The following is a 27,530-nucleotide window of genomic DNA, read 5'->3' on the forward strand; positions in this document are numbered from 1 at the left end:
ATCTACCGCTTATTTCAAACTCTGCTTCTGGGTAACTGAGTTCATGAACTTGGCTACTGATCTCCGCCACTGGCTGTGACTTCAGACCGTGTTCCCGCCGTCAGCGATGTGGAAACGAGAGCCGGCGCTCCCAGAACCGAACAACTTGCCTCTGCCCAATTCTGAGTGAAAGTCTGCAGGAAAGCGCTGTGCTAGACGCAATGTTGACTCCCCCCCCCAAAAGAAAACCCAAGGGAGGAGAGAGAAAAACTCCTGAGCACCAATAGCAGTTCAAGTGTAAGATTCAAACAAGCCGTTCCTGCCGACAGCCTCCCGAGGCTTCTCCGGCGACTGCGCAGGCCGAGCCCGGCGCTCCGCTGGGGCCCAGCGCCCGCTCGTCCCGCAGCGGCACCCCGCCGGCAGCCCTCGGCGGCAGGGCAGGACAGGGCTGGGCCCCGGGCCGGCTGCTCAGCCAGCCGCCGCGGCGCGAGCTCACCCGGCCGGCCGGGAAACACGCCCGGGCCGCGGCGGTAGCTCCCGGTCTGTGTTTTAGGCGCGGAGCCCCCTCCGCCCCCGGCCCAGCCGCTCCGCGCGGGGGACCCGCCACGGGCAGGGGCCGGCGCGGCGCCCCGCGGCCCCCCTCATCGGGAGACGGCCCGCGCCCCGCTCGGGCTGGCAGCCGGGCCGCCCGCTGACAGGGCCGCGCGCCGGCCGTTAACGGCCAAGCTGCTGGCGCGCCACCTGCCGGCGCCTCGGGGAGGGAGCCCGGCCACCTCCGGCGGCAGGGCGCGCGGCGAGGGCAGCGGCTGCCCCCGGCGGAGGGAGGACGGAGCGCCGGGCCGCCGGCCCGCATGGGCGGTGGGGCCGGGCCCGTGCCTCCGCGCGGGGAGGGGCGAGAAGGGAGGGGCGGGGCGGGCGGCGGAGGGGGCGACACCGCCGCGGGCCGATTGGCTGCTCAGCGCCGGGAGGCGCGCTCCGCATTCGCAGCGCTCTTCGATAGGCCGGCGGCCGTAAATGGAGGCGGGCCGCTGCGGCACGGCGCGCCCCCGTAGGCTACTTCGCTCGCCTGGGTGAGCCGTGGGCGCGGCGGGCAGTGCGATTGGCCGCTTGGCGGCGGGGGGGGGCGGGTCCCGGTGGCAGCGGCCTCCCGGGGCTGGGGTCCGTCTCGGCGGCAGCAGCGGAAGTCTCGCGAGGGAGCGTAGCCGGGATTTGGCGGCTGGCTGCCTCCCTCTCGCTGGCTGCGAGGAGCTGGTGTTTGTGTGGAAGGGGGAGGAGGAGGAGAAGGAGGGGAAGCGAGAGGAGCCCGAGCCCCACCATCCGCCGAGGGGAGCGGACCGGAGCCCCCTCGCCGCCCGCGGAGCTCTCCCCCCGCCTAACCCCGCCATGGCCTCGGGAGACACCCTGTACATCGCCACGGACGGCTCGGAGATGCCGGCCGAGATCGTGGAGCTGCACGAGATCGAGGTGGAGACCATCCCGGTGGAGACCATCGAGACCACCGTGGTGGGCGGCGAGGAGGACGAGGAAGAGGAGGACGAGGACGAGTGCTGCGAGGAGTGCGGCCCGCACCACCCGCCCCATCACTACCACCACCACCAGCCCATGATCGCGCTGCAGCCGCTGGTCTCGGACGGGGACCCTAGCGGGGCGGGCGGCGGCGCGGCCGGCGGCGGCGGGGGACAGCTCCATCTGCACCACCACCACCAGGAGGTGATCCTGGTGCAGACCCGCGAGGAGGTGGTAGGGGGAGACGACTCGGACGGACTGCGGGCCGACGACGGCTTCGAGGACCAGATCCTCATCCCGGTGCCGGCCCCCGCCGGGGAGGACGAGTACATCGAGCAGACCCTGGTCACCGTGGCCGCCGCCGGCAGCAAGAGCGGAGGCGGCGGCTCCTCCTCGGCCGGCGGAGGAGGCCGCGTTAAGAAGGGCGGCAGCGGCAAGAAGAGCAGCAAGAAGAGTTACCTGAGCGGGGGAGGCGGCGGCGGGGCCGAGGGCGGCGGCGGCAGGAAATGGGAGCAGAAGCAGGTGCAGATCAAGACCCTGGAGGGGGAGTTCTCGGTCACCATGTGGGCCTCGGGTAAGTGCGCGCCGGACCCCTCCCTCCCCGGGCCCCAGGCCCCGCCGGCGGCTGCCCGGTTCGCCTCGGACAGTTTTGTTTTGAAGGGAGGCCATGTTTTGATGTGTGTGATGGGCGCCGCCATGTTCATCGCCAGGGCAAGTATGGCGGCTCCCCCGAAAAGATGGCGGGGTCTGCGCTGCTGCCGCCGCTGCTCCTGCCCGGCTCCGGCGGGGGGAAGGAAAGATGGCGGCGGCCGCCAAGATGGCGGCGGCTGAGGGGGGTGCGAGAGGGAGGGAGGCAGCGCGCCGCTGGCTCCAGGACTAGGCCGCAATGGCGTAGTTTCTGCAGCAGGGGGAGGCGGGGTGTGCGGGCGGGCACAGGGTGCGGGGCGAACCCAGCCTCCTCGCTTCTCCCCCGTCCCCGCCCCGCCGCTGCCGCCGCCGCTCCCCGCGGCGCCCCGCCGCTCGCTCCACGCCTGCCCCTCGCCCTTCCCTCCCCCGGCTGCCGCCCCCCGCGCCCTCTGTCCTCCTTCTCCCCCGTTTCCCGGCCCGCCGCCGGCCCGTCTCCCCTCCCCGGCCGCCGCTGCCTTGCCGGCTCCCCGCCTGCCGCTCCTCTCCCTCCCGCCCTGCGCTGCCGCCGCCGCCGCGCACCCGCGGCCCCATTGGGCCGCATTTTAATGGCGAACGCGGGCGGCGGCCCCGGATGAGGCGTGCGCTCCGGGCCGTGACCGTTATGGGGCGGGGGGGGGGGAAGAACCGCTCGCCCCAGCGCCGCCCGCCCCGCCGGCTCTCCCCGGCCCGGGGACGGCCATCTCCCCGAAATACCGTTTTACAGCTCGCCCGGTGGGGGTGGGCCTGGGGGCCGCCCGGCAGCGGCCTGCCGGGCCGCTGCGGTAGCCGGGTGTGGGTGGGGCCTCCCCGCCCGAAGCCAGCGGTGCCGGCGAGGGGGAAGCACCTCTTCGCCCCCGCGGGGGCTGCCCGCGCCTCTCGCCGGCTTCGGAGGGGGCGGCCACAAGCAACCGGCTCTTCAGAAATCCCCTTGTCAGGAGCCCAGGGTCTGACAGCCGAGAGGGGTGGCTCCGCGCTCTGGAGGCAGACCTCCGTCCCTGGGAGCCGCGGGGAGGAAAGGAGCAATTTCTGGTTGAGGCTCGGAGACCGTTCAGCTTTTCCTCGGCTAGGTCTAAAGCTTTAAATAGGCGCAGGGCGTCCGTGTTGTGTGAGATTGTGTACGGGTTTTGAGGAGTTGGGTTTTTCGTGGGTTTGGAATAAACCTGATATGCGCCTGCCCTGCCCGCTTATTTTATCTGCCACGATTTTCTGATCCTTTCCTTTAAAATGGGGGGGGGGGAAGGGGGGGAGAGTCTTTTCAGTTAGCAGAAAAGTGTTACTTGTGGCACACTGGGATTTTTGGTTTTTTTTTTTTTGTTTTTTTTTTTTTTACAAAAAATGTATTGCTGGCAGCTAGGCTCTGTAGTCAAAGTTCTGTGCCAAAGTTATGTAAATGTGAAAAAAGCAGTCAACTAGTATCAGTTCATGTAATATTTAAATTGGTGTGGTCTTTGAATAGTAGGTTGGTAATCTATCTTGCATATTATTTTTGTGCTCTTTTGAATTTTTAAAGAGTCTAGTAAGAGAGAGATACCCTTTAAGCTTCTGATGTGGTCTAAAATGTTTGCTCTTTGTGATGTTTGTGAATGACCAGTAGTTGTTAGAAAGGGCAGTCTTGAAGGAAAAGTGTACTGGATGGCTGAATTCACTTGTCTGAAAAGATGGAAAGAATGAGGATTCTGATTTTTACTCTCTTTTTAAATATAGGTGATTACTTAGCAAGTTTGACACAGTATATGACGCTTCTGGTATATAGTGGGTTGACAGCCCAATGAGTCTGATCAAAGTTCCCTGCTTCTTGATGAACAGAGAAGAACTCTTTTATTTAAGAGTTTCCCAAATACTGTTTAGTAGAATGGAGTTCTGTATGCTTCTGTGTATCATTTTATGAAACCTGAATAAATCCACTTGCTGTTTTTTTTTCTTAGAATTGACCATCCAAGAAAGAAAAAAGATAATAGAAACTAATACAGTCTTCTGGGTTGTGAAAGCTACATAAGATAGCTGAATGCCAGTGAATGTATGACTTGTGAGCTGGCAGGATACAGGACCTCGCTGAGATCAATTGACAATTTCTAGCATGCATTTGCACTCTGAAATTCAGAGTGCCTGATGGGATGCTTCCGTAGACCTTCTGCATGCTGATTATTACTTGACTGAAGCGAAGCATGTGTGTAATCAATATACTTGATTCGCTTCCTGCGTACACAACTTTTACATCAGGGTAGCCCTATTGATTTCAGTGGTTTTGTTCTTTATGAGCATGACCATGCAAGCTCAGTGGGAATGATATCCACTTGTAATTTACTGGAGATTGAATTGCATTGCTACATTCAACTCAGTTATATCCATGATGCAGAATACCTATTCTGACTTGAATTCTAATGCCAAAAAAGCCCCCCAAAAGCAAAACCACAAAATACATAGGCAAAAGAAAAGTATTAAATTTTGACCTTCCCTCCCTGCATGCATGCGTGCACCACCCGCCCCCCCCCCCCCCCCCCCGGTGTCAAACAGCCTTTGATGATCACCTGCTCACTTAAGAGTGTTGTGAAGTTTTACTGAGCCTATTGGATAGGCTTTTATGCCTCTTGCACAGCTTATTAAGTCTTATAGAAGTGGTCTGAAGTGATCAAATGCTGAAGCTTCAATGTCTGTTTTCTGAAATTTTAGAGGGGGAATGGTTGCCAGAAAAATTCCAAAAGAAGCAAAACTGGGGTGAAAAAAAAACCAACCTAGAACAAACTACTGGCTTGCGAAAGGGTAGCTCTACTAAAGTTTCCCTGCAGAATCAGGCATACTTCAGTTTGAACAAAGATAGTAGTTTTGCCTCTGTATTTTGACATAATTAAAGACTTGCTGGCACATTGATGTAATTGACTGTTTGGTTTAAATGCTTAGCAAAAAGTTTATCAAAAGATGAATAGTAAATAAGCCCATACATCAAAATAAAACAATAATCCCTATATTGCTGTTCTTGGGTATTTGAATTTGGAACAAGGACACTTTGGTCACCACAGTGTGGGAAGACAATGTGAATTAATTACTGGCTACTGTTTTCTAGTGCTGCTGTATTAGCTTGTACACGGGTGGTACCAAATTGAGCCAGTCATAAATCTTTGTCCATAAATGAGTATAACATGTCTGGTAGCACCTCTTGAAATGTGTAGAAATAATCTGTGAAATATACAGCAATGTGATTAAAGGGGACTACTCAATCCTTGTCTTGTTACGTGGTTACATAGAAGTTGTAGTACTGTTGTTGGCAACGGTTTAGACTTACCATAACTTCTCTTATCACCTTGGTATCTATGGTGATATCAAACTTGTGACCCATGATTACTTTAATTAAAGTGTTTAGTTTGAAACAGGAATGCTTTCTTCTAGTTCAGATTAGCTTTCCAGATCTTCAGAATGGAATTATTTGTCTTTCTTCACGTGTGAAAATAGGAACTGAACAAAGGCATTCTGTTTTCTGAAAGGGTTGAAGAGGTGTATATGGTAGATACTTTAATGTTCCTGTAGTGTGTTTTCTCTATACTGTCTAATACCTATCCTCATTATTTTCATTGGGGTATTCTGTAATGGATTTAGAAAATTGTATATAGTTAATGGGGCTCTCCAAGTGAGACACCCCAATTTGTACTAGGAAAAGTTGTTTTTATGAAGTGGAATTTATTTGTGCCTTTGCTAGATTCAACTTGAATCATCCTCTTTAGTGACTGTCTCCAGGTTGGGCACACAATAGTGATGGGGGAGGGGAAGGATCATTAGAAATCACTTTGTCAGATTGTGGTTGCAAAACTGATTCTTAGATGCAGGAGCTTTTGGGAAGGTGGTGCTGAAATGCTGGCTCCACCAAATGCTGGAATTTCAAGCAGCTGCGGCTTAATTTTGAGCAGGAAAAATGTATTAGTGTAACAGTACAGCCGTACATCTGCTTCTAGGTAATGACTCTTGACTCTGTCAAGCTTTCAAAGCTGAAATAGGTGTTGGCTTAAGCTATTATTGTTAGCATAGATGGTCTGCAAGCTCAGGGCTGAAATAGCACAACCAAACTAAACATTGCCCGCAGATGTTAAACTGCTCAAGTATCCTATTCCTAGATGGGAAAGACAAAGATGCAGAAGTTATGTGTATGGTTCGGAAATGATTCTGGATAATCCAGGAAGCCTGTGCTGTGGACCCATGTTTGGTAACTCAGGGGGGGTTCATGTTGGATTTCTAGAAGGTTCTTCAGAACCTCTTAAAAAAACTTTTGATGTCTTAAAAAAATAGAAGGGTTTTCATTTGACTTTATCAGATTGCAGGGGTGAAAAAAATAATCATCTGCTGTCTGACCAGTTGTCTTCCATGGTATAAATAATAGACGAGTCATTTAGTTCAGCTGTGGGCCTGTATCAAGGATGGCCAAAATTCTTTGCAATGACAGATAGGTAATGAGCTTCTTATATGAAAAATTTTCATATATGGAGGCACAAAGTGATTGTCTGGTTCCTTTAAAATATTAAGATGATAATCTATTTCTGACTCTGATTAAGAAAACGGTGTAAGCTTTTGGTATCCGTAAGCATTGAGTCTGCCCTGACATTTTTGTCAGTGAACCTTAGAGGATAAGGTAGATATTTTCCTGCAGCTGTTTTAAATATTTTTTCTGTTTTGAAAGTGAAATACATGAATGCAGTTCATCACTTAAAATATCTGTTAAGTTGCCTCTTAGCCCACCTTCAAACTAGAATCCTCTAACTTGCTCTTGGATCCTTCCCTGGGAAGTCCTTGTCACTTGTATGCTGATGATTCAGAAGGTCATAGTGCTTCGGCACAGTGTCTCACAAATGTTGAAGTCAGATGATGAATATTGATATATGCAGTGGTTTTGTCAGTTCATGTCTCAGTGGTGTGAAATAAGAGATGAGTGACACGGGGAAAGAAGAACCTGTTCTCCATCTGTGTGCAAGGCACATCAGAGGGAAAGTAACCTAGCAGCCGATGAGGTTAAAAAATTACATACTGTGCAAAATGGAATTTAACATTCAGAAGTGTCTGCTAAATAACTGTATTATTTAACAAGCTAATTATGGTTCTTTGCTTTCAAACATGACCAATGAACTAATTTGCCTGAGGAGATGGCAATGTGGTAGCAATAATGAAGCTGTTACCACAGTGCCTTGGTACTGCACAGTTGCCGAATGCATTCTTTATCATGTACTTGCATTTCAGCTGTTCCTAAAAACAAATGTGTTTAACCGTGTGATCATAAAAAGAAAATTTAAGCTTAGATGTTGTTCATCCTTTTAGTTGGTAAGCAGAATGTCTTTTAACTTGGTACCTTTGGGAGGAAGCTATAGGATTGGGTCTCATTGCTTTGCTGCCAAGTGTACCTTCTGAGTTCCATTTTGCACTCCTTATTTTCCACAGGGGAAAACTGATTGAATAACAATGTGTTCTCCCTGCTCTGTAATAGGGGAGGAGGATGGCTCAGAGAATTAGGGATCTAGAAGTGGAGTACGATGGCTAAAATCAAGAATAACTTGAGGCAGAAATACTGACAGGGCTTCTTGGGTTGAGAGTTAAGGGGGTCATCTTATAAAGCGGGGGAGTTCCAGAGATGTCAGCTGGAGCTAGCTACTATTCTAGAAATGCATGAAATAACGGGGTTCTGAGGTGAATGGATTTTCTGTGCAACAGAAGGGCTGCACGAGGTGGAGAAAGCATGGTAATAATAGCAAAAGGTAATCAATAAAGTCTTGGGAAACCGATTCTACCATGTTTTGTCATTGATCTGTTACATGGAATCTGCGGTTACTAGTTTTATCCCAGTAACCTGGCTTCTTTCTACTTCAGTTGGTACTTGGGCTTGGTACTTTTAAAACTTCTGGTTATTTCAGGAGTAGAAATATGTTTTAAGTGGTAGTCAAAAGATATGGCTGGCTAAAATGCTGAACTTTCACTGATCTTAATAAAAAAATGTTTGTTTGACATACTTGCTTTGAAGTGCAGAAGTGAATCTAGTTCAAGATGTGTATTGCCTGTATATAGGGCATGAGATCTTAATGTAATTGGGCATAGAAGGATGTTGGGGGGTGTCTCTAACAAATCAGTATTTTACAGCTTTATACGATAGATTAATATGGGACATAGCGGTTGCAGTGACTGGTAGTGTATGTTTTTGTGAAGATAAAGTGATTAACTAATTGACATGTATTCAGATCTTCAATATCTTTCAGAAGACGGGACTAAAATCATGTTCCAAGTTCCTTACAGAAAGCTGCACTAGATCTGTAAGAATAGTGCTAAATACACACTTAAGCAGAATGCCTTATATTTGAGTCTGCTGTACTCTCAAGTGGTTTTAAGGGACAAAACAAAGCAGATCAGCTAGTATATAGCAGTTAATTTCCTTTTCCTGACTGGCTCCGTGGCTCTGTCCGTATTTAGCTTACATGGATGGCATCCAGATTAGCTTGGCATGGGCATAAACTGCATGGAGTTACTATGCCTTATTTGTACTGTACTTCTCCAGAGGTGTCACCAGAATTTCAGGGATCTGTCTCTGTGTTTTGCTTTGCTTTGGATGCAGTATGTTCGATCCTCTGATGCTTCATGAGAGGAAAAGGGGGAAGTAATTTGGATGTAGTGGGCATCAGGACTTGCTTGAAGGCAGAAAACATCAATCAGTCAAAGCGCCCTGTTTGCAATGAGAATATCGGTTAACTTGTCAGCCGGAGTCAAAGTTTGCTTGGACTTTAGCCTCCAAACTTTGAGCTGCCTAGTCCAGGTTGGTAGGGGATCACAAATAAACTTGTGATAAATTTGTGCACAGGGGACATTGGTAAAGTTCTTCCAAACTTCTTCCAAAGAAGTATGTGGGGGGTTTTCATGTGTTACTTTTGTTTTGTTTTCCCAATGAATTGATAATGTCGTAGGATGGTCTGTAACTAGGATGGTCTGGGTACTAAAGAGCTACTGAAGTCTGCTGCTACTTTTGAAAAAGTATTTGACTTCTGGTATGAACCAGGTCTTTGATCTTGAAGGACGTTAGCCTGACATAACACTTTAAGGTAAATGTTTTGTATGTTGTTGGTTTTAGTCTGTTTTGGTTTAAATTAGTTTTTAAAACTGCAGGTGTGTGCTGCTGTAGAGATACAGTTTTTTGGTATAGGAAAATCTGATTGTTTTTTATTTTGACATAACTGTCAATATATTAAGGGATACTTTATCTTATTTTCTACTGTATCAAAGCAATATGTTCATAGTTTTTCATGTTTTAGTCCAATAGCCTGTGGAATTGAATAGCTGTGGAATTGATTTCTCTTGGCGGGCTTTTGGGAAGTAAAGGCACTGAAGGCTGACTTTCTTTCAGTTTGGCCCTCAAATACCAAGAAAGCATTGTGGAATAGCAGGCCTTTACGCTAGGGAAGGAAAGAAGATCTTAAGGAATGTATACAAAATTTCCCTGTTGACTCATGCATCTGATCTGAGGCAGGAAATTAAAACTTGTTTCTGTTATGAATGTCATCAAACAGTCAAACTGGAAGTTCTGGGTAGCTGTTGAAATGGCTACATTGGAGGCAGCTGATCTCATTCTAGTCTGCAGCATGGAGAAGGCATTGCTTTTAGCTTTCCAGGTTCTGTGGTCTTCTGAGCTTCATGTCTTTTCTGCCTGTGTAGGCATTGCAAAATACCTTTTCTCAAGCTTCTGTTTGGAAGAACAAATTGTTGTCAAATTGGAGGTTTATTGACTTGAATTTTTAACTCCTGCAGGTGTTGTAAAACTTACCATATAATCCTTGCTTACGGTAAATTCAGTTGCTTTCTTTAAAGCACTGGTAAAGACTGAAAGGTAGTGTGGTGAGTGGAAAACTAGATTAGAATAAAAAAATTGTCCAAATAGTCAATTTTGTAGTTTATTTCCAGTTTAATGCTGCAGATAGTATTATTAACACTTTCATCTTTGCAGTGTTGGAGTCTGTTTTCCTCTTTCACCATGGAACATATACATAAACTGCTATTTGATCTGGTAGATCAGATTAAACCCCAAACTAGCAGTAACATTTCTAGAAATAGCTCAGTGGCAAACATTAAAAGCAGGCATTACAAATTGAATAGAAGTTTGTCCTTAGTATATTTCCTTTATTTGCATATGTCTTGTCCTCCCTTTCCTAACCGAAGTTACTGAGTAATGAATAATGTTATTTCCTGTGTTTCTGTTTAGGAAAAAAAAGAAAAACATTGCCTCATTTGTTTTCTGCCTTATGTTTTCCTATTCTTTTTTTTTTTTTTTAATCAGGGAAATACTATTTCTGTCCTACCACCTTGTATTTCCGTTCCTTAAACACTACCTATAAAATAAAACTTCCTGTTATTTTTGTAAAGCCTCCTGTGTCTAAAGTGATTTGCAGAATCTGCTCCCCATACACACAGTAGGAGAAGTAGTTTAGTGGCAAGTTTATTAACAGTTAGCTGAGTAGTAACAACCATATATACATATATACATCTGTTGTCCTAGGTGTATTTCGGGGTGGAAAACAGGATAGGTACTGTGTCTTTCTTCCTGCTGGTGTGAGCACTGCAGTGAGGAACATAAGTGGATGTTTCCATTCTGTGTCGTCTTTGTGTCTCTCTGGTTTCTGTTATAAAATAGCAAGAGGAGAGATAAAACATTGTGTCTTGGCATATTCCAAGGTCTGAATGTGAGTAGATGGCAACAGTATGTCTTCCACCTGATTTCACTGCAGTCCTTGAGCACAAATGGATAGGAGGAGCTCTAGAGCAGATAAAATAGCGGTATCTTAACTGGCATGCAGATCAAAGCTCTAAATGATCCCTATCTGCTCTTTCATAGTAGAGTGGGAGAGAGCTTATGCTGGCCTCTGCCACGGAAGGAAGAAGCCCCCTTGGGAGGGAGACATGCTATTTAGTGTTTTGCTTTCTTTCAGACCTGTCTGCAAGTGTTGAAAAACTTTAATTTTATGGGCAGGTGCTGAAGCCCATTAGCAGTTATTTTTAAATTTCTTGTCCCTCCGTGGCACTTCTGTTGGAGATCAAGGGAGTCTGAAGACTCTGAAGTAAAGATCAGTAGTCCTAACGTCTTAGGGTAAGTATCTGCCATTCCTCTGATAGGCTTGCTTTGTTATCGACTGCTGTTGAGATCCAAATGGGTATGGTGGAGGTTAGTCTTGAAGAGGTTAAGGGAATTAAATTTTTAGGCATTGTTTCAGGAAAAAGTGCATTATCTTTCAAACGCAGCCAACATTCGTAGGATTGTTCTACTTATTTCCTTACTTGTTTGTGTTTAAGTAGGTATGCGACTTCTGCTTTTTTTCCTCACCCACTGTGTTCTTTCTGTGTTCTTCATGCTGTAACTGTATGGATGTCTTTTTGCTCTTTACAATTAGCGTGGAAATCTGGAAGTGCAGTGTATTCTTTTAAGTGTGCAGCAATAGTGAATTTGTATGGAGATGCAGCCTAGTAACTTATATGCTGTTTTGATCTTCAGTATGTATTGAATTCAGTATTTTGTGTATTTCAGATGATAAAAAAGATATTGACCATGAAACAGTGGTGGAAGAGCAGATCATTGGAGAGAATTCTCCTCCAGATTACTCAGAGTACATGACAGGGAAGAAACTTCCTCCTGGTGGAATACCTGGCATTGACCTCTCAGACCCTAAACAACTGGCTGAATTTGCTAGGTAAGTAGGAAGAAAGGATCGTTAAACTAAAATGGTTTTCTTTTCACTGGTTTAATTATGAAACTGTTAGGCAAAACAAATGGTAGATTTAGCATGGCTTACTGTTCCATTTAATAGTCTTCTTAAACAAGGGACTTAATTCAGAACAGAGTAGCTGATACGATGTTAAAATAACTGGGTTTTATATTCAGCAGTGACTTCTTCAATGGCTTCTGGTCTTTAGTTCTTGTTGGGTAAGACAGGACCTAAATACATTGATAGACTGCACCTTTTACATGACAGAATGTCTCTTTCATGTGAATAGTCTTAGATCCTTCAGCACCAAAGGATCCGATAAGTGAAATCCTGCATTCAGGTTGTTCAGTACAAGAAAGCTAGACTACAATATTTAGTTTGTAAAGCCACTTACTGTTCTTTTTCACCTGCTTCTTACTTCTTAAGCTCTAGGTCTTAAACTTCTTTTTAATGGAGTCGTGTGTCTTGCACTTTTGAGTGCCACTGATAATTGCAGTTTCACAATTGGTAACTATACTGCTTGGATTTTCCTCTAGTGAATCAGAATTGTCACTCGTTTACATATCAATACATTGACCTGAGTTACAAGGTGACTTTTACTTTCAAATAGAGGTGAAGCGAGGGAAGCCGTGTTCTACGGGGGAGGACTGAAAGTGTCATGTGTCTCTCCCCCGCCCTCCCTCCGCAGAGCCCCGGCTCTGGTATCGAGTGCTCAGGGCAGCCGGTGGCCACCAGAGGGCAACCGTGAGGTCACCAGAGAAGTCTGCTTTGGCACCTGGAAGCTGTGACGTTAGGGTTGCCTTTGCAGCGTTTACTCGGTCCGCTTCTTTTTGTGCATGTGCTTGTAATTACCAAAGGCGTACTCCTCCACTCAGTGCATGGGCAGTGTTAATGCTGGTGTCTCCAAATACTTGAGCACAACTGTTAGCTTCCTGCAGCTGCTATTATCAATTTTTCCCATGTTAAAAGCAAACTGTATGTATGAAGCTAAACTCATTTTCATTTTGTTACCAGCTGGCTATTCTTCAGAGCTCTGGTGCACAATTCTGACACTTAGAGCAGGTGGATGGTCAGATATTGTTACTCTTACTCCTGGGTCAGCTAGTAGAGGGAGAAGTATGCTTTTTTTTTTTTTTTTTTTTTTTTTTTTTACCACTGGATTTTTCAGCTAGTTGCTAGGTGGCAGGGACTGTTGAGACAAGTTCTGGTCTGGCTTCTTGGTTAGATGGATCTTCGTGTCCAGTGTGTGCATCTACTCTTGTTTCACCTCTTTGATCTTGCTGCTTTTTACAAGCTTGTTCTGTTACTCTTCAGTGTGTTTGTGCCGGAGGATTGCCAGCACCGCCTCATCCCACAATTATTTTCAGTAAAGCCATTGAACTATGGATTTTGAAGGCTCCTAGTAAGATAGTTTTGCAGGGCTTGCTCCCTGCTTCAGGCTATCTGATCTGGAAATGTATAAAAACACATCATGAACAACTGAAAACAGGGTTTTATCTGAAGTGGTGGGTGGTTCTAGCTATTGATGCTGCTGTTACTTGTTTTACCGTTGTTGATCAAAACGGTTGTGTTCTCTGAGACCTGCTGAAAGGTTAATATGATTTTTTGTGAAAGCAAATGTTTAATTGATACTCTGTACATAGCGTTCTAATTCTAAAATGTTACTTACACATTTCTGCTCATAATGTGCTTAGAATGGTATTCTCAGTTATTTTAAAACATGCTGAAACCTTTGGTTCTATTAAACATTTAAGTACTGAATAGCTATCTTTTGATAGGAAGTTTAAATAGTTTCTCATAGGGTATTCTCCATGCAAATACTGAATATTTTTCTCCAGATTGGTTTGAATACTTGAAATGGTTGCCAGGATTTGGGCTTCTTGAAATGACCAGATTACTTCTATCAGATCTATCTGCATATTTCTTAATATTGTAAAATGTACTGCATCCTTGGGTTTTAGTTGAGTTTTCTGTTGAGAAAATAGTGGCAGCTGGCAGTAATTTAAAATTACCACTTTTTTTTATTCATGGTAGAATGTTCTAGGAAGTTCTAGAGCTAGAATTTGTAGCTGATGATGGAAAGGTCGAGTTCCGTGTGTACAGTCTGTTTTCTGTTAATTTATTTCTGTACAGCAGATAAAATGTAATCCACTTCCACCATATATTTGTCTTATGACTGTAGAGTTAAGCAACCTGGGGGGACATCACCTTTAGCAATATCCCCAAGTTGCTCAAAACCTATGAAGAATTGTTCTGATAGCTTAACTGTAGATACGTGAAAACTTGAAGCATCTTCTGTTTTAAGAAAGGTTTTTTTGATTTCTTGGTCAGAATTGATGACTGTCAAACTTTTACTATTGCCTTAAAAAAAAAAAAAGGAAAATGAAAAAGAAAACTGTTAGTTGTATGTTAGATCTTAAGTGATTGTGTATAGCTGAGGCTGAAGAACATGTGTGTATTAGAATTTGAATATTGTTTGTTAAAGTCTTGGTCCTCTTGCAGTGAAGCATGTTGAAGGGACTCCTTTTAGCTAATAACATGAATTCAAGCACTGATATCTACAAAGCTATTTTTATACTGATCAGTTGTCTTGTTGATCTAGGTTGCTGTGTGCAGTATCACTAGAAACCTTGCATGGCAAAGTGGAAGAAAAAAACTGGGTTTACATGTACTGGAATTGGGTTTGGAGGTCTTAGGAATACAGTTGTTCATGCTAAAATCATGTGCTTATTTAGTGTAAAGTTCTCTGAAAGTTTCAAGCATTGCTGGTTGCTTGAGAATTTTGGAATTCTTAGTAGCTGTATTCTGAAAACTTGAGCAGCATGTGAAGTTGAAACTGTTACTTTTAAACTTAAGTAGCTTCACATGCTGTGAGTAAGGTTTTGAATAACAAATTTGTATTTTCATGACTTGAAGAAAGAATTGTGCACAGTCCACATATGCTGAGTATATTTTGTGCAGTTGAGAGCAAGTTATTTTGGGTTGCTTTCCTGTTTTCATTAAGGCAGTTGGAAGAATCTCACTATACATTTGTAGGAATTAGCTACTCAAACCCAGGCTAGATTCAATGTTTGTAACGATGCAGCTTATTTTGATTAAGGATAAATTGACTGAGACATTTGCATTGATTCTTAGGAACAAAGTTCTAAGGTTAAGTTTAAATGGGCAAAGCTTGAATTCTAGCGGTAACAGATGTTACACAAGGTTCTGGAGTTCTGATCATGGTCTGGTTAGTGAGAGGTAAGGCAGAGGTGGACTTGATCCTTGAAGTCCTCTGTAGCTCTGCAGCCCTTTAAAAAAAAACAACAAAAAAAGTAAAACTGTAGTAATTCAGCATCTGCAACAGACACCACTGCTGCTCAGCAGCTAGGTGGCACTAGCAGAGTGAGCAGTTATACTCGCTCTTGTGATACAGTTGTCTTTCGCAGCCTTTTTTAGTGCATGTGTCATTGAGTCATGTAGCAGGAATCCGGATCCTTTAACTGGAACTCTTACAGTTTTTCCTGGAAAGGCTTTTATACATTCTAAAACTATTTAAAACGCTGTGAATAAACAAGCTGTGTCAGAACATTGACACGTGTTCAGTAATGCATAGACAAATGACCGTAAATTATACCTGGTTGGGCAATTTATCGCCTTTTACAAATTATTTCGTTCTATTGTAGGACTCATGCATTTTCTCTAGTATGCTTTAAAAATGCAATAAAAAAGAAAAAAATTTGTGGATTTCTCTTAGGCAATCATATCAGAATGTGAAACATTAGTTGTGAATGATTTGCTCAGAAAGAAATAAAACCTAGTAAATTACCACGTTCCCATTTGATACCTTTGACTGGGACACTGGAAATCCCTTCAAGTGAAATAAAAGGTTTCATCCAAGTCTAAATTGATTACAAGTAATTCTGTAGTTAGCTGTCAAGAAGTCATAACTGCTTGGTAATAAAAGCTTGGGGAAGCAGCAGACGTATTTCTAGTTGGTGCATATGGCAAATTCCCTCAAACAAAGCCACTAGAAAGGATATCCCTGATTGCCCTCTCCCTCCCTCTTACCCTCCAGACAGATACATGACTGAACTGGCTAAAGACAGCAGAATACAGACATCAGTAAAACTAAGAAATAAGAGGGCAACATGCTATAGCTGGGAAATAGGCACAGAAATGGGTCCTAGTGGTAAAAACTTTACTCTCCATGGCTTTATCTTCTGCTCTTCTTAGTACCTTTTCTGAAGGAGAGACATTGTGAGAACTACCCTTCCTTTCTATCCACTTTCCAAAATGGATAGAAAACAAAGGAGAGGAAACTGCGTTAGAGTTTGAAATCGGACGCCCTTCTTAAAAGTGACAAAGCATTCTGGTCACCTAGATTTATGACTTAGGCCTTTTTATAAGGTGTATGCTTTTGTATTGGTTTTGTTCTTGTTATAGAGAAGCTTAAAGTACAGTAAACTGACAATTGCTTTACCCAAAGTGTTCTTCTAGGGGAGGGGAAATCTGTACCACACTGCAAAGTTGTTTCTCTGTTTACACATATGATATTCTTCATAACTGGATCAAAACTAGTAATTATTTTTGCCAGCATCTTGGAGTGAAACAGAACTTTTTATGACATTTTCCTACCTAACTGTGACCAAAGCACGGGAAGACACTTGCTGTGGGCTCTTCGTTGTAGATAGATTCCTACGACACCTTGTGCCGCTCCCCTTTTGTCTATTTATCCAAAAGCCAGTCTAGCCAGTTTCAGGAGTTCTTCAGCACAAATGAATTCTTGCAGCAGCATAGGGCCATGACGCTCATGTTATTTCTGCCTCAGCAGGGCAGTACAAGGGGAATGGCAGAGTGAGGGAACAGATCAGAAGCGGCACTGACACTGCTGATAGAGAATAATTTCCTCCTCTTCTAATTATTCTTAAGGATGTGGTCTTCAGCACAGGTGAATATCACTGCTTGTCATCAGAGATCTCTAGGATGCATCAAAGGAGTTGCCTGAGAGAGACTAATGCTGTTTAGGTTAGATTTATGTATAGAGGGAGAAGAAAGGATGTGAGAACACAGAAGTTTAACAGAGGCAAAAAAGAGAGATGACAGAAAAAGGGGGAAATTCTATACTGTTATTTGTTTTTTGACTTATGGATTTCCTTTATTCCTAGCCTTAACACTGTTTCTGTGGCTAACTTAAAATTGGATCTATCTACAAGACAATAGGTTGTGGAGATTGACAGAGGTTTGGGGTGGGGATTGGTTCTGTCAAGGTACAGTTCTTTCAGTTCAGCTAGGTAGATGAAAGGAGGTAGTTAGCTGTTACTTTCTGATACTGCACAGTGACAGAGTTGCTTTATTTTGAGGAACTGAGTGGTTTAATACCTGTGATTTCACTCAGTCTTTATGCGTGGATAAGAGTGTGTGCTTTTATGGAGCTCATTCTGTGAAGCTATTGGGTTGCACACCTTCCTGCTCTCTCTGCTGTCCCCAATTCCTTCCCTCCACCCCCCAATACAAATTAACAGACTTAGCCTCGCAGTGTGCCAGTGCCTTGATCCAAAAGGTACACTTCCTAGTTTTTTGCAGTTAGCAGGTCTGCAGTTCCTACTACTAGGCATGGCCCACATAAACTCACTGCAAAAATGAAAATTCTGGTCTTGCCATGTAAATTGACTTTCTGCAAAGGCAGCCATTTCAAAAGTTCCACCCAGGTGTTAATGTGTCTGTCTGTAGTTGTTTTAAATAGTGGTATGTGTTAGAGTTCTGTTTTTGATTAATGTTTCAGGCTAAGAAAACTTGGACGGAGCTGGTAGAGATGCTCTACTGGGTGGGAGCCAAAAGTCTAACCACCAGCAAGAGCTACCTGCAGCAGTGTAATTAAGATCAACAGCCCAGGTTCTAGTCTGGTCTCCTTTTGCAGAAAGTTAATTTTAAAGTAAGACCAAAATCTTTTTTCTAATACATTTGAATATGTAAGTCTTTAAATTCTTTGAGTGATTGTCCGTATGGATTCCACAGCCTTGTGAGCAAGATGACATTTTTCACAAAATGATCTGTTGTAGCTGTGCCTGTGGTGTATGTGCCCTCATGCCTTTAATCCAAGTGTACGAAGGGCCCAGCAGCTTCTTGCTGCCTGTGGTGCTGAGATATAACCTGGACACTGTTTGCTGCATCTTCCTGTTGAAGTGTCTGCTTCTGTTTTGTTGAATAGCTTGGTTGCCTGTGGAACGCTGTGCTTATTGTTCTGAATTTTAAGCTTAAGTTGCCCACTTCCCATACTTCCAGGAGAAAAGATTTAAAATCTGCCCCTTTATTAGCTAAACTTTGTTGTCATTTTGTAGTCAATAGGGACTAAATGTTTTTTATGTTCAAGTATACTGCTGGGCTGATACTCTTAACTTTAGAAAGAAAGCTTGAAAATTAAAAAAAAGTCAGCTTATTCCAGAATGGACACTTATAATGTTACTTGCCTGCTCAGACACTGAACTGAAAAATGTAAGATGTATGTTGAAGCTCCAGTCTGTCCCATGTCTGACCATCCCATTCAGCTGCAATTGGTTCCTCAAGCTTCCTGACTACACTGATCTAGAAGCTTCCTAACTACACTGGCCAGGGTATTTTCCCTCTCACTCTACTTCAGCAGCCTGTTACAGATGACACTGTTGCAGCATTTCTTTCTCAAAGATTGACTTAATACCAGAGGCCAGATACAAGAGTTATGAATAGGATTTAACATGATGATCAGTGGGATCTTATGCCAAGTGTAAAAAATGCAGGCGTTGCCACTAAAGCTATTTATCGCATCTATTGTTAGTGATTCCTTTTCTGTCTAGTCTCTCCCTTTCCAGGTGGTCAATTAAGACTTCAGAACAATAGTGGTTTTACTCACTCTGTTGATGTCATGGACACTGATCTTGGGCCTAGGAGTTTTTTGCTTTGTTTTTTGGGGCTGGGGGAATGACTCAGCCAACATTTAACAAGTTGATAGAGTTAGAAGTAAAGGAGGTGTGTTTGGTACCAGGTTTGTCCCCTAAGGGTGTTTGTTCTCTAATGGCATTAAACCATGGCACTATGTTCTCTCATGTCCGGTCTTGTCAAAGTGTTCTTCTCTGTGTCCATTTTGGCATAATAGATGCTCATTTCTGTGCCTTTTCCTTTTGTAAAAATTGTAGAGACATAATAAGGAGAATCCTGTGCAAAGGGTAGTTGGAAGCATTCTGTAGGGGTACGGTAAGAAAGCTTTTGTGCGGGTGTTTTTCTGTAGCCTCAGTACTATCAGTCTAGAACCTCACCAGAGAGTGCAGTCAGTCAGTTAATTCCAATCATTTGTTTGGATTTAGGTATTTAATACTTTGCTCAAAGAGGCTGCATAAACTAAACACAGCACAATCATTCTGTATTCCAATTGGATTATATAAATTAAATCTGATCATTAGGTCATCTAAGTTGGTCTGTAATCTTGGAAAAAGAAAAGTTATCAGGAAGATTAAGATAATAAAGAGGCTGGTCTACAGCAACGATACAGTTTGCTGTGTTCAGGATGTTTCTGCCCTCAAATTGATGAAATGTTGAGGTATGCTGCTAGCGATGGTGCAAGAGGAGCTTTGTCAACACAAATACTTCACACCCGTCTTCTAGGAGCTGTTAGTATCTGTAAATGAGGGGATTGTTGGATATGATACTCTCCAGCTTCCGTATTTTTGTCACATCTGTATTTTTAACCCTGCAGGAGACTGCAGTGTTCTTCAGTTAGCACTGTACATATTCAGTGTAATCTGGAGATGCTGAGCCAGCAGGAGTTTCCTAAGCGTCCACTTAGAGAAAAGAAAAAATGCAGCGTCTAAATCCTTGGGTTTTAATGTTGCATCTGTGAAGTGACTAACTGTCAAGTGCTTTAGTCTGTACATGATGACTTGAACTCTGCTACATCTGCAATACTGAGAGGAGTCAGATTGTTTGAGGGACAGATGATAGGCTACAGAGCCACAGGAGACTTCTCCATCACATATGACTCCAGTGGCAGCTGTAAGGAGATTTTCCTAGATCCAGTCTTCAGGACTTCTCAGGGAGATTTTTCACTGCTCTTGCCTTAATTCAGCCTCACAAGGCCTTCCGTTGCTGTCCTCTCTCTCCTATCCACATGAAGGAGGCAGGTGAAACGGCAGATTTCAGCCATATGCCTAGGAGTGTGACAGTACCAAAGATGACTGGACTCTGCCTGCAAAGAAACAAATGCTTATGTGGTCAAATTGGAGGGATTTTAGCTTATTTTCCCTACAGCTTTTGGGAATTGTTTTGAATGTTTAGAAGTTGCTGTTTAGCCAGTCTCAGATCAATTATTAAAAATGCATGTAAGAAAAAAGACATGTATGCACTACTTGGAAATCTCTTCCCCCAGCCCTGTTCTTCCATATTTGTTTCCAGGAGCTGAACTCATGGGGATTAAAACTGTCTTGGATAGCAACAGACTCCTCTCCTTAATGTTAAGAATAGTGATTCTGATAATTCTAATTCTTTTGTTAAATTCAAGCCACTCCTATCTGTTTAATTGAGACTAGAGAGTCAGAAAACCTTTCGTTTAACTTACAGATATGATATGTAGCTACCTTGTCATACAGAACTATCTTGTACTGTATTACCAGGAAAAGTCGTTCAGGAACTCACATAAACAGACTAGCTCCCTTTCTACAGCAAGGTTTTGGAACGTGCAAAATCTCATTACTTACCTAAGTGAATTTCCAGCTGTATGAGGTGCATTTATTTATACCTACCACCGTAAGGTGGAGATAAGACATTTCTTTTTGGTTTTTTGAAGACAGCACTACAGGTTTGAGAAATAAATATAGGTAAAAGTGCAGTGTGCTTCCCCGGAATAGTGTCCACACAGCTGACTCTTCTCTGACGTTCAGACAGGTAGTTGTTACAGCAGGACTGTTCTAACATTGTTTTCTACAGGGAGTCTTACTGTATTTGAAACACCTAACGCATGCAATAGTTTGCTGGGCTCCTTATGTAGTCAATGGAGACTAATGGTGCCCATAAAGTAGTGGTGAAGATCCCTATCAGCAACCAGCAGTAAACAGATGATTGCTTCTCAGTTGCCAAGAGTGGAATCATGGGTACAGTAGCTTAAAGTAAGAATAATTGCAGTTCCTGTGGTTATAACGGATGTCTACATTGTCTGTGTAGATTCCACAACTTGCCTGCCTTCCCTACTTCTGTAGAGTTTTCTTCTGAAGTCTTGTGTGGTGAAAATACTGAAGAATGATTGAGGCTACTCTGTCCTTTATGTCCTGGTGCAGGGATGGAGAGGAAGTGACAATAAATAGGCCACAAGGGTACTGGCACAACAAAAATGGAGTTTTCAAACAAAACCTCCTAATTACAATTAGTGTAAGTCAGAAAAAAAAACCTGTATTTCTACATATTCAAAGGACTAGGAAGGTAGTATTAAATGTCTTCTATACTTGAGAGGTCCTTCTGGAAAAGCTGAACTTTCCAAATGCCAAATTACACTGTTGATATTATTATGAAGGTTTTGAAAAATATTACACTGAGTAGTACTGATGCACGTGATACTATCAGATAAATGTGTGCATTATGTAGGCAGTTACGGGAGAAGAGCTGTCTACTAATGTTTTTCTACTAATGTTTTTTTTATCTTTAAGAATGAAACCAAGAAAAATTAAAGAAGATGATGCTCCACGAACGATAGCTTGTCCTCACAAAGTAAGTGAAGTGCTCAGCTTTTGAGTAGGTAGTAATTTGTAGACCAGAATTTTGTATTGATGTTTTCTCTTGAGAATGAATAACTAAAATATCTTACTGTTAATAGACTACACTCAGTTAACTGTATTTTAGTTATTATTCTTTAGAGGCTTCCTTAAAAACCTTTCACTGAATAATATATTATTCCCATTCCTTGTCTTAAGGTTAGTGCATCCCTAATCTTCTGGTAACCATGATGCACAGTCCCTAACATGCTGGTTTTACTGTTGTGATTTCCTGCCACCCAAGAATACATACTTGAAAGAATGTTCTGAAAGCTGTTCAAAGTACGTTCCTAAGATCTATATATCCTCTGCTTGGAAACTATGACAGATTTGGAGTCTAGATCAGGAATCAGCAATTTACAGTGCAGATGCCAAAGTTGGCATTATTGGAAGACTTTGAATTGCATTCCACAGAGCTGGAAGGTGCATCATCTTGAAAGAGATAGGTATCTTGGAGATATGATTCTGACCCACTGGTAGTGGGGAAGCCTCTGTCTTGAATAAATGTTGCCAGTCACCTGGATTGGTAGCATCTAGCTTTACTGCATTATCCAGCTTTTGTAGAGCTTCTGTTAGCTGACTTAGTCTATAATGAAAAAAGACAAATACAATCTTGCTGACTTCTGGTCTAGATAAGTGTGAGCCTAAGCAAATAATCAGGGCAGATAGCTAATAGTACACATTAGAGAGCATGAATAGAAGGCTTCTTTCTGACAGCCATAGTGTAAGGAATTTGCTGGATTCCTCTTTGTGCTTATATTGATTTCCAATTCTTCACATTCTAGGAGTGTCATGTTTTTATTGTAGTGGAGATACAGGAACAGTTACTCCTTACAATACCGAGGAATGCTGCCTTCATTTCTTTGATTTACTTTTTCATAGCCTCAACTTCATCTGAACAGGGGAAAAAAAAGAATATTCTGTCTTTCCATTTTCTCTCTTCTAGTGTTTCTAGGCTTTGTGCATTTATGACTTCAGTTTAAAAAAGAAAAATATTGTAGAAGATGTAACTGCTCCTCTCAGAGGCAAGCAGGGACTTTGAAATAAATGCAAAAAAAGTTGACGGTATGTTTATTTTGGTGCTGCTTTGCCCCACCCGATTCTGTTATGTGCAATGAATGGTGGCACAACACTTCTTAAATTAGCCAAAGAAATTCTGGTGCCGGAAGAGAGAACTCTTCCTGAAAATGGCATTTCCCCCTTTTTTAAGAAATAAGACATATTTAAACGTGGTTATTAGTTTTGAAAAAAATAATTTCCAAAGAGGAAGCCTGCAGAATTTAAGATTAGCGATTTAATGTTCCTTTAGGTTCTGTTGTTGAATTTTATGCCTCATAACACAGTGGTGTTGGTAGACTAGTTTTATGTAAGTTTAAACAGCATCACTTGGAGTACAGATAGGATTTACAGTTGTTAGTAGGATTTTATGAGGGATTTTGAACCTTGAGGAAGACATTTATAAAACATATGGTAGGTGTCTGTTGGTTGTCACTAAAAGGTGAAAAAAAGGTAGAGAAAGATAAGGTAAAGAGAGCCTCAGGGTGCTGCTGGCTTAAGTGTACTCTGGAATCGAAAGTAGTATTCCTGTGTCGATGCAGCATGGAGCCCAGATTAAGACTTCTGATGCTGTACCTGAGTTAATGCACGTATCTTTTGCTTTTAGGTTGAGTTGGCACTAACTCAGAGATTCTCCTGCCTTACTCAGTTGCCCAGTATCACCTTGTAGGTTTAAACTGTAGAAGCAGTGGCAATCTCTTTATATCTCAAGGTGGTAGTTATCAATCTGCTGCTGCCAGTTTGGACAAGGTAGTTTCTGTAAGCTGTTATGTGCTGGAAACCCTCTTGCTCCATTTCTTCTCAGAAATGAGAAGGACAGAGTAGGAAGAGGACAGAATGTTGGGAGGTGGAGTGGTGCACATACAAATTGGTACTAGAGAATAATCTGTGGTATATTAGAGACTATATTGTAGTACTGTAGTACTCAGAATATAGCACATTGAAGAATATACCATAGGTATCCATGAACTATCATTCTGTCTTTTGTTTTTGTTTTTTTTTTCCCTGAAACTGTAAGTGCTTTGTTTGGTTTATTCATTTGCTTCTATCAGAGCTGCATCTTCTCCATGAGACTGTCCTATTATTCATTTGACTGCACATGGTTCATAATACTAAGTGAGGAGAGGGTTTTGGGGTTTTTTGTTTGGGATTGCAAGGGCGTTTTGGTTTTTTTTTTTGTTGTTCAGCTTTTCAAATTATTAGTTTTCTTGGTATTGCTTTTTTAAATAAATGTAAGGGATCTCCCTTTCAGGGCCAACTTTTAAGAAAGCATTCAGGATATAAAAGCATTTAAAATGCTTGTACTGTAGCAGATAAAACCTTCTTTATCAGAACTAGCTTATCTACTAATTGAGTTTCACTGTTCTTTTTAAGGGCTGCACAAAGATGTTCAGGGACAACTCTGCCATGAGGAAGCATCTGCACACTCACGGCCCTCGAGTACACGTATGTGCAGAATGTGGAAAGGCCTTTGTGGAGAGCTCAAAACTAAAGCGACATCAGCTAGTTCATACCGGAGAGAAACCCTTTCAGGTATTGTTAACCTCCAGACATGAGTACCACAGTTTGTTTGGTGAACATGTGTAGACTGTAACTGAAACCTGGCTTCCATATGACTTCAGGGATACTATGTTTTTTCTAAAATCAGATGAGGCATTGAATCATCACCTTAAAACTGGGAAGTCTCCTTCAGCTAATTAGGCTATTGTTTAACTATTTCTGTGGGCTTTTTTTAGAAATTAGCAAATTGTATGTACATGGGAGATACCTTCCAAAATATGATGTAAAGTTACCCACTTTAAAAATGAAGTCTGCAGTTACTACTGAATGAGGACAATGTCTCTTTCTCTTCCTCGTCTTTTCAACTTAGCACTTGTGGGCAACTGAGACTCGGGGCTGTTTGCTCAGTTGACTCATGATACTAATTTTCATTAGTGGGTATTATTAATCAGTTTTCAGCAAAATGATGGTAGTCATTGAATCTCTTTCCATTCATATCAAGTCACGTGAGCTTCTGCCACCAGAGGTCCCCTGTCTACTTCATATGATACTCCTTATAAATCTTTACAGGTATTCGTAGCCTTGAGCATATCTGTGTTCTCCTGTACATGTTTAAGATATGTTATTTTATTGTGGTTTTTTTTTTTTAAATAAATTATTTCAGAAACTTGATTTGCAGTCCTCAGGCATTCACTTAGATGTATAGGCTGGATCTGCTGTGTGGTAAATATAAGTCTTTACTGTTAAACATGCTGCCCTTTGTATTCCAAGCCCATCTGAAAAGTAAAGCTGGTAAAATGAGCAAGTCTTTGCAAATTATCACTGAAAGGGGGAAATTCTGATGTGAAACATTGTTTCTGTTTTCTAGTACAGCATGGCAAAATACTGTTTCAGATGCAGAGAAGGTGTTTTTAGTGAAAGCATTTGCTTGCAAGCTGGAAGTTATTTCCGTCTTTGAAAATAGATATACTACTGTGGTAAAACAACCTGAAGTATTAATTTTATTTTTAAATGCAGTTTACAAGTGATGCCCGCAGCTTCACCTATAATAATCTTCAGCATCTAGCTTCATGTTTTTGCAGTCTAGTGATTTAAAGAATATTGTTCTAATCAATGATTGAAATGAGTACTATTTTGTTAGCTAATGGACTATGTCTTTTCCTTTCAACAGTGTACGTTTGAAGGATGTGGAAAGCGTTTTTCACTGGACTTCAATTTACGCACACATGTGCGAATTCATACTGGCGACAGGCCCTATGTTTGCCCATTTGATGGCTGCAATAAGAAGTTTGCGCAATCAACTAACCTGAAATCTCACATCTTAACACACGCTAAGGCCAAAAACAACCAGTGAAAGTTGGAGGAGAAAGTTCTTGAACTCAAAGCGTCTTACAGGAGTATGAATTGGAAATAAATATGCCTCCCCTTTGTATATTGTTTCTAGGAAAGAATTTTAAAAAAAGAACCCTACAAACCTAAAGGACGTGTTTTGATAAGTAGTAAATAAAAAGCAAAAAAAAACCCCACAAAAAAAACTTTAAGGTGACGTTGCTAAGATGCTCTACCTTGCTCTGTAATCCCGTTTCAAGAACACGGTGTTTTGTAAAGTGTGGCCCTAACCGGAGGGGTCAGTTCATGAACTTGCATCAAAAAAGACAATTCTTTATACAACAGTGCTAAAATTGGACTTCTTTTCACGTTCTTATAAATATGAAGCTCACCTGTTGCTTACAATTTTTTTAATTTTGTATTTTCCAAGTGTGCATATTGTACACTTTTTGGGGATATGCGTAGTAATGCTATGTGTGATTTTTCTGGAGGTTGATAACTTTGCTTGCGGTAGATTTTCTTTAAAAGAATGGGCAGTTACATGCATACTTCAAAAGTATTTTCCTGTAAAGAAAAAAAGTTATATAGGTTTTGTTTGCTATCTTAATTTTGGTTGTATTCTTTGATGTTAACACATTTTGTATAATTGTATCGTATAGCTGTAATGAAATCATGTAGTATCAAATATTAGATGTGATTTAATAGTGTTAATCAATTTAAACCCATTTTAGTCACTTTTTTTGGAGAAATACTGCCAGATGCTGATGTTCAGTGTAATTTCTTTGCCTGTTCAGTTACGGAAAGTGGTGCTCAGTTGTAGAATGTATTGTACAGGCACTGACCTTTTATTAACACCTGATAATATGTACATCCCATGTAGTAGAAAGGGCAACAATAAAACAGTGGTCCTAAAGAAAGAATATGGCAGAAAATGATCTGTAAGCACAGTCTATTTTCTTTTTTTGTCCAGAGCAGTCCTAGTTCCTCTTGACCTCCCAGAAATTGGTAGCTAAATAAACTCAAGTTTCCTTTACTTTGCATACAATTACAATGATTTGTATTGAAATTCCATAATGCCACTTCAGGTGGTATACCTAAACAGAATTGCTGACTGTAACTCTGTTTTTGAGTGACCTAGACTTCCATTAACTGGAACAGTGGATTTGGAGACCTGGCAGTGTAGTGGGGAGTTTTCAGTGTGCCTGGACAGCAACTAGGGAAAACAGTACAGTAAATAACTAAATGGGCACCTTTGTTTAGTCAAGGTAAGGAATCTTGGAGGTTTAAATGCAGTAACAATAGAAAGTGGGGGAACAGTAGGGTTTTAGTGGTCGTACCAGAAAAAAAGAAAATTGTCGTTTTCTTTTGGCTAACTTGTTTGAGTATAATGATGAAAATTCTTGGAACCTCGTTGGACACTTTTTACTTCAAAACAGGAACTCAGAGTTCTCAGAGAACTTGATGGAGTTTTGATGGTCTGACTAAAAGTGGTTACTACTCATTTGTTCAAGTGTTCAAAGTAAGAAATTTGCAGATACTATAGTAAAATGTGACAGATTAATAAACATAAGAATATGCACAGAAATGCATAAGTATTATTTTTTAGAGGGATGTGACATTTTAATATAGTAAAAACTGTTGTTAATCTCTTTCTGAATTCTGTTCTTACAAGGTTCATCAAATTTTTCATTGCTAATACCATAAAACTCACTTTTGAGTCCAGTTTTGGTGGTAGTGGAAAAAACATGGGTAATAACAAAACTGTTCTTAAGACCAAGGGAATTTTCAGCCGTACATAAGTTAATCTGAACACTGCAGCTCTAGTCTGAGGTTATTAGCGGTAGAAAGAAAGATGGGGCATTTAATTGTAAAGTATGCATTAGAATTTTGGCAGTATTTTTGTTTTTTTTTAATATAAGCAGTTCTTGAACAGGACAATATACTGAAACTTGTATAGTTATAGTTAAATTAAATTCTGTATACAGTTAAATTAGTGTCTATTCTTTTTGGAAGGAAATAAAATCGGTTCAGTCTA

General features: G+C 42.4%; 1 protein-coding gene across 1 annotated transcript; it reads left to right on the plus strand.

The window, feature by feature from the left end:
* The first annotated feature begins 1,268 nt into the window (after positions 1–1,268).
* On the plus strand, positions 1,269–27,530 carry YY1 (YY1 transcription factor). Its single transcript, XM_050897257.1, has 5 exons — positions 1,269–2,059; positions 11,681–11,843; positions 21,506–21,566; positions 24,041–24,199; positions 25,338–27,530. Exons 1-5 carry the CDS (start codon positions 1,363–1,365, stop codon positions 25,518–25,520), a joined length of 1,263 nt encoding a protein of 420 aa, XP_050753214.1. The 5' UTR covers positions 1,269–1,362; the 3' UTR covers positions 25,521–27,530.

This window comes from Gymnogyps californianus, chromosome 5 (genome assembly GCF_018139145.2).
Source record: "Gymnogyps californianus isolate 813 chromosome 5, ASM1813914v2, whole genome shotgun sequence".
In the NCBI taxonomy this organism is placed as follows: domain Eukaryota; kingdom Metazoa; phylum Chordata; class Aves; order Accipitriformes; family Cathartidae; genus Gymnogyps; species Gymnogyps californianus.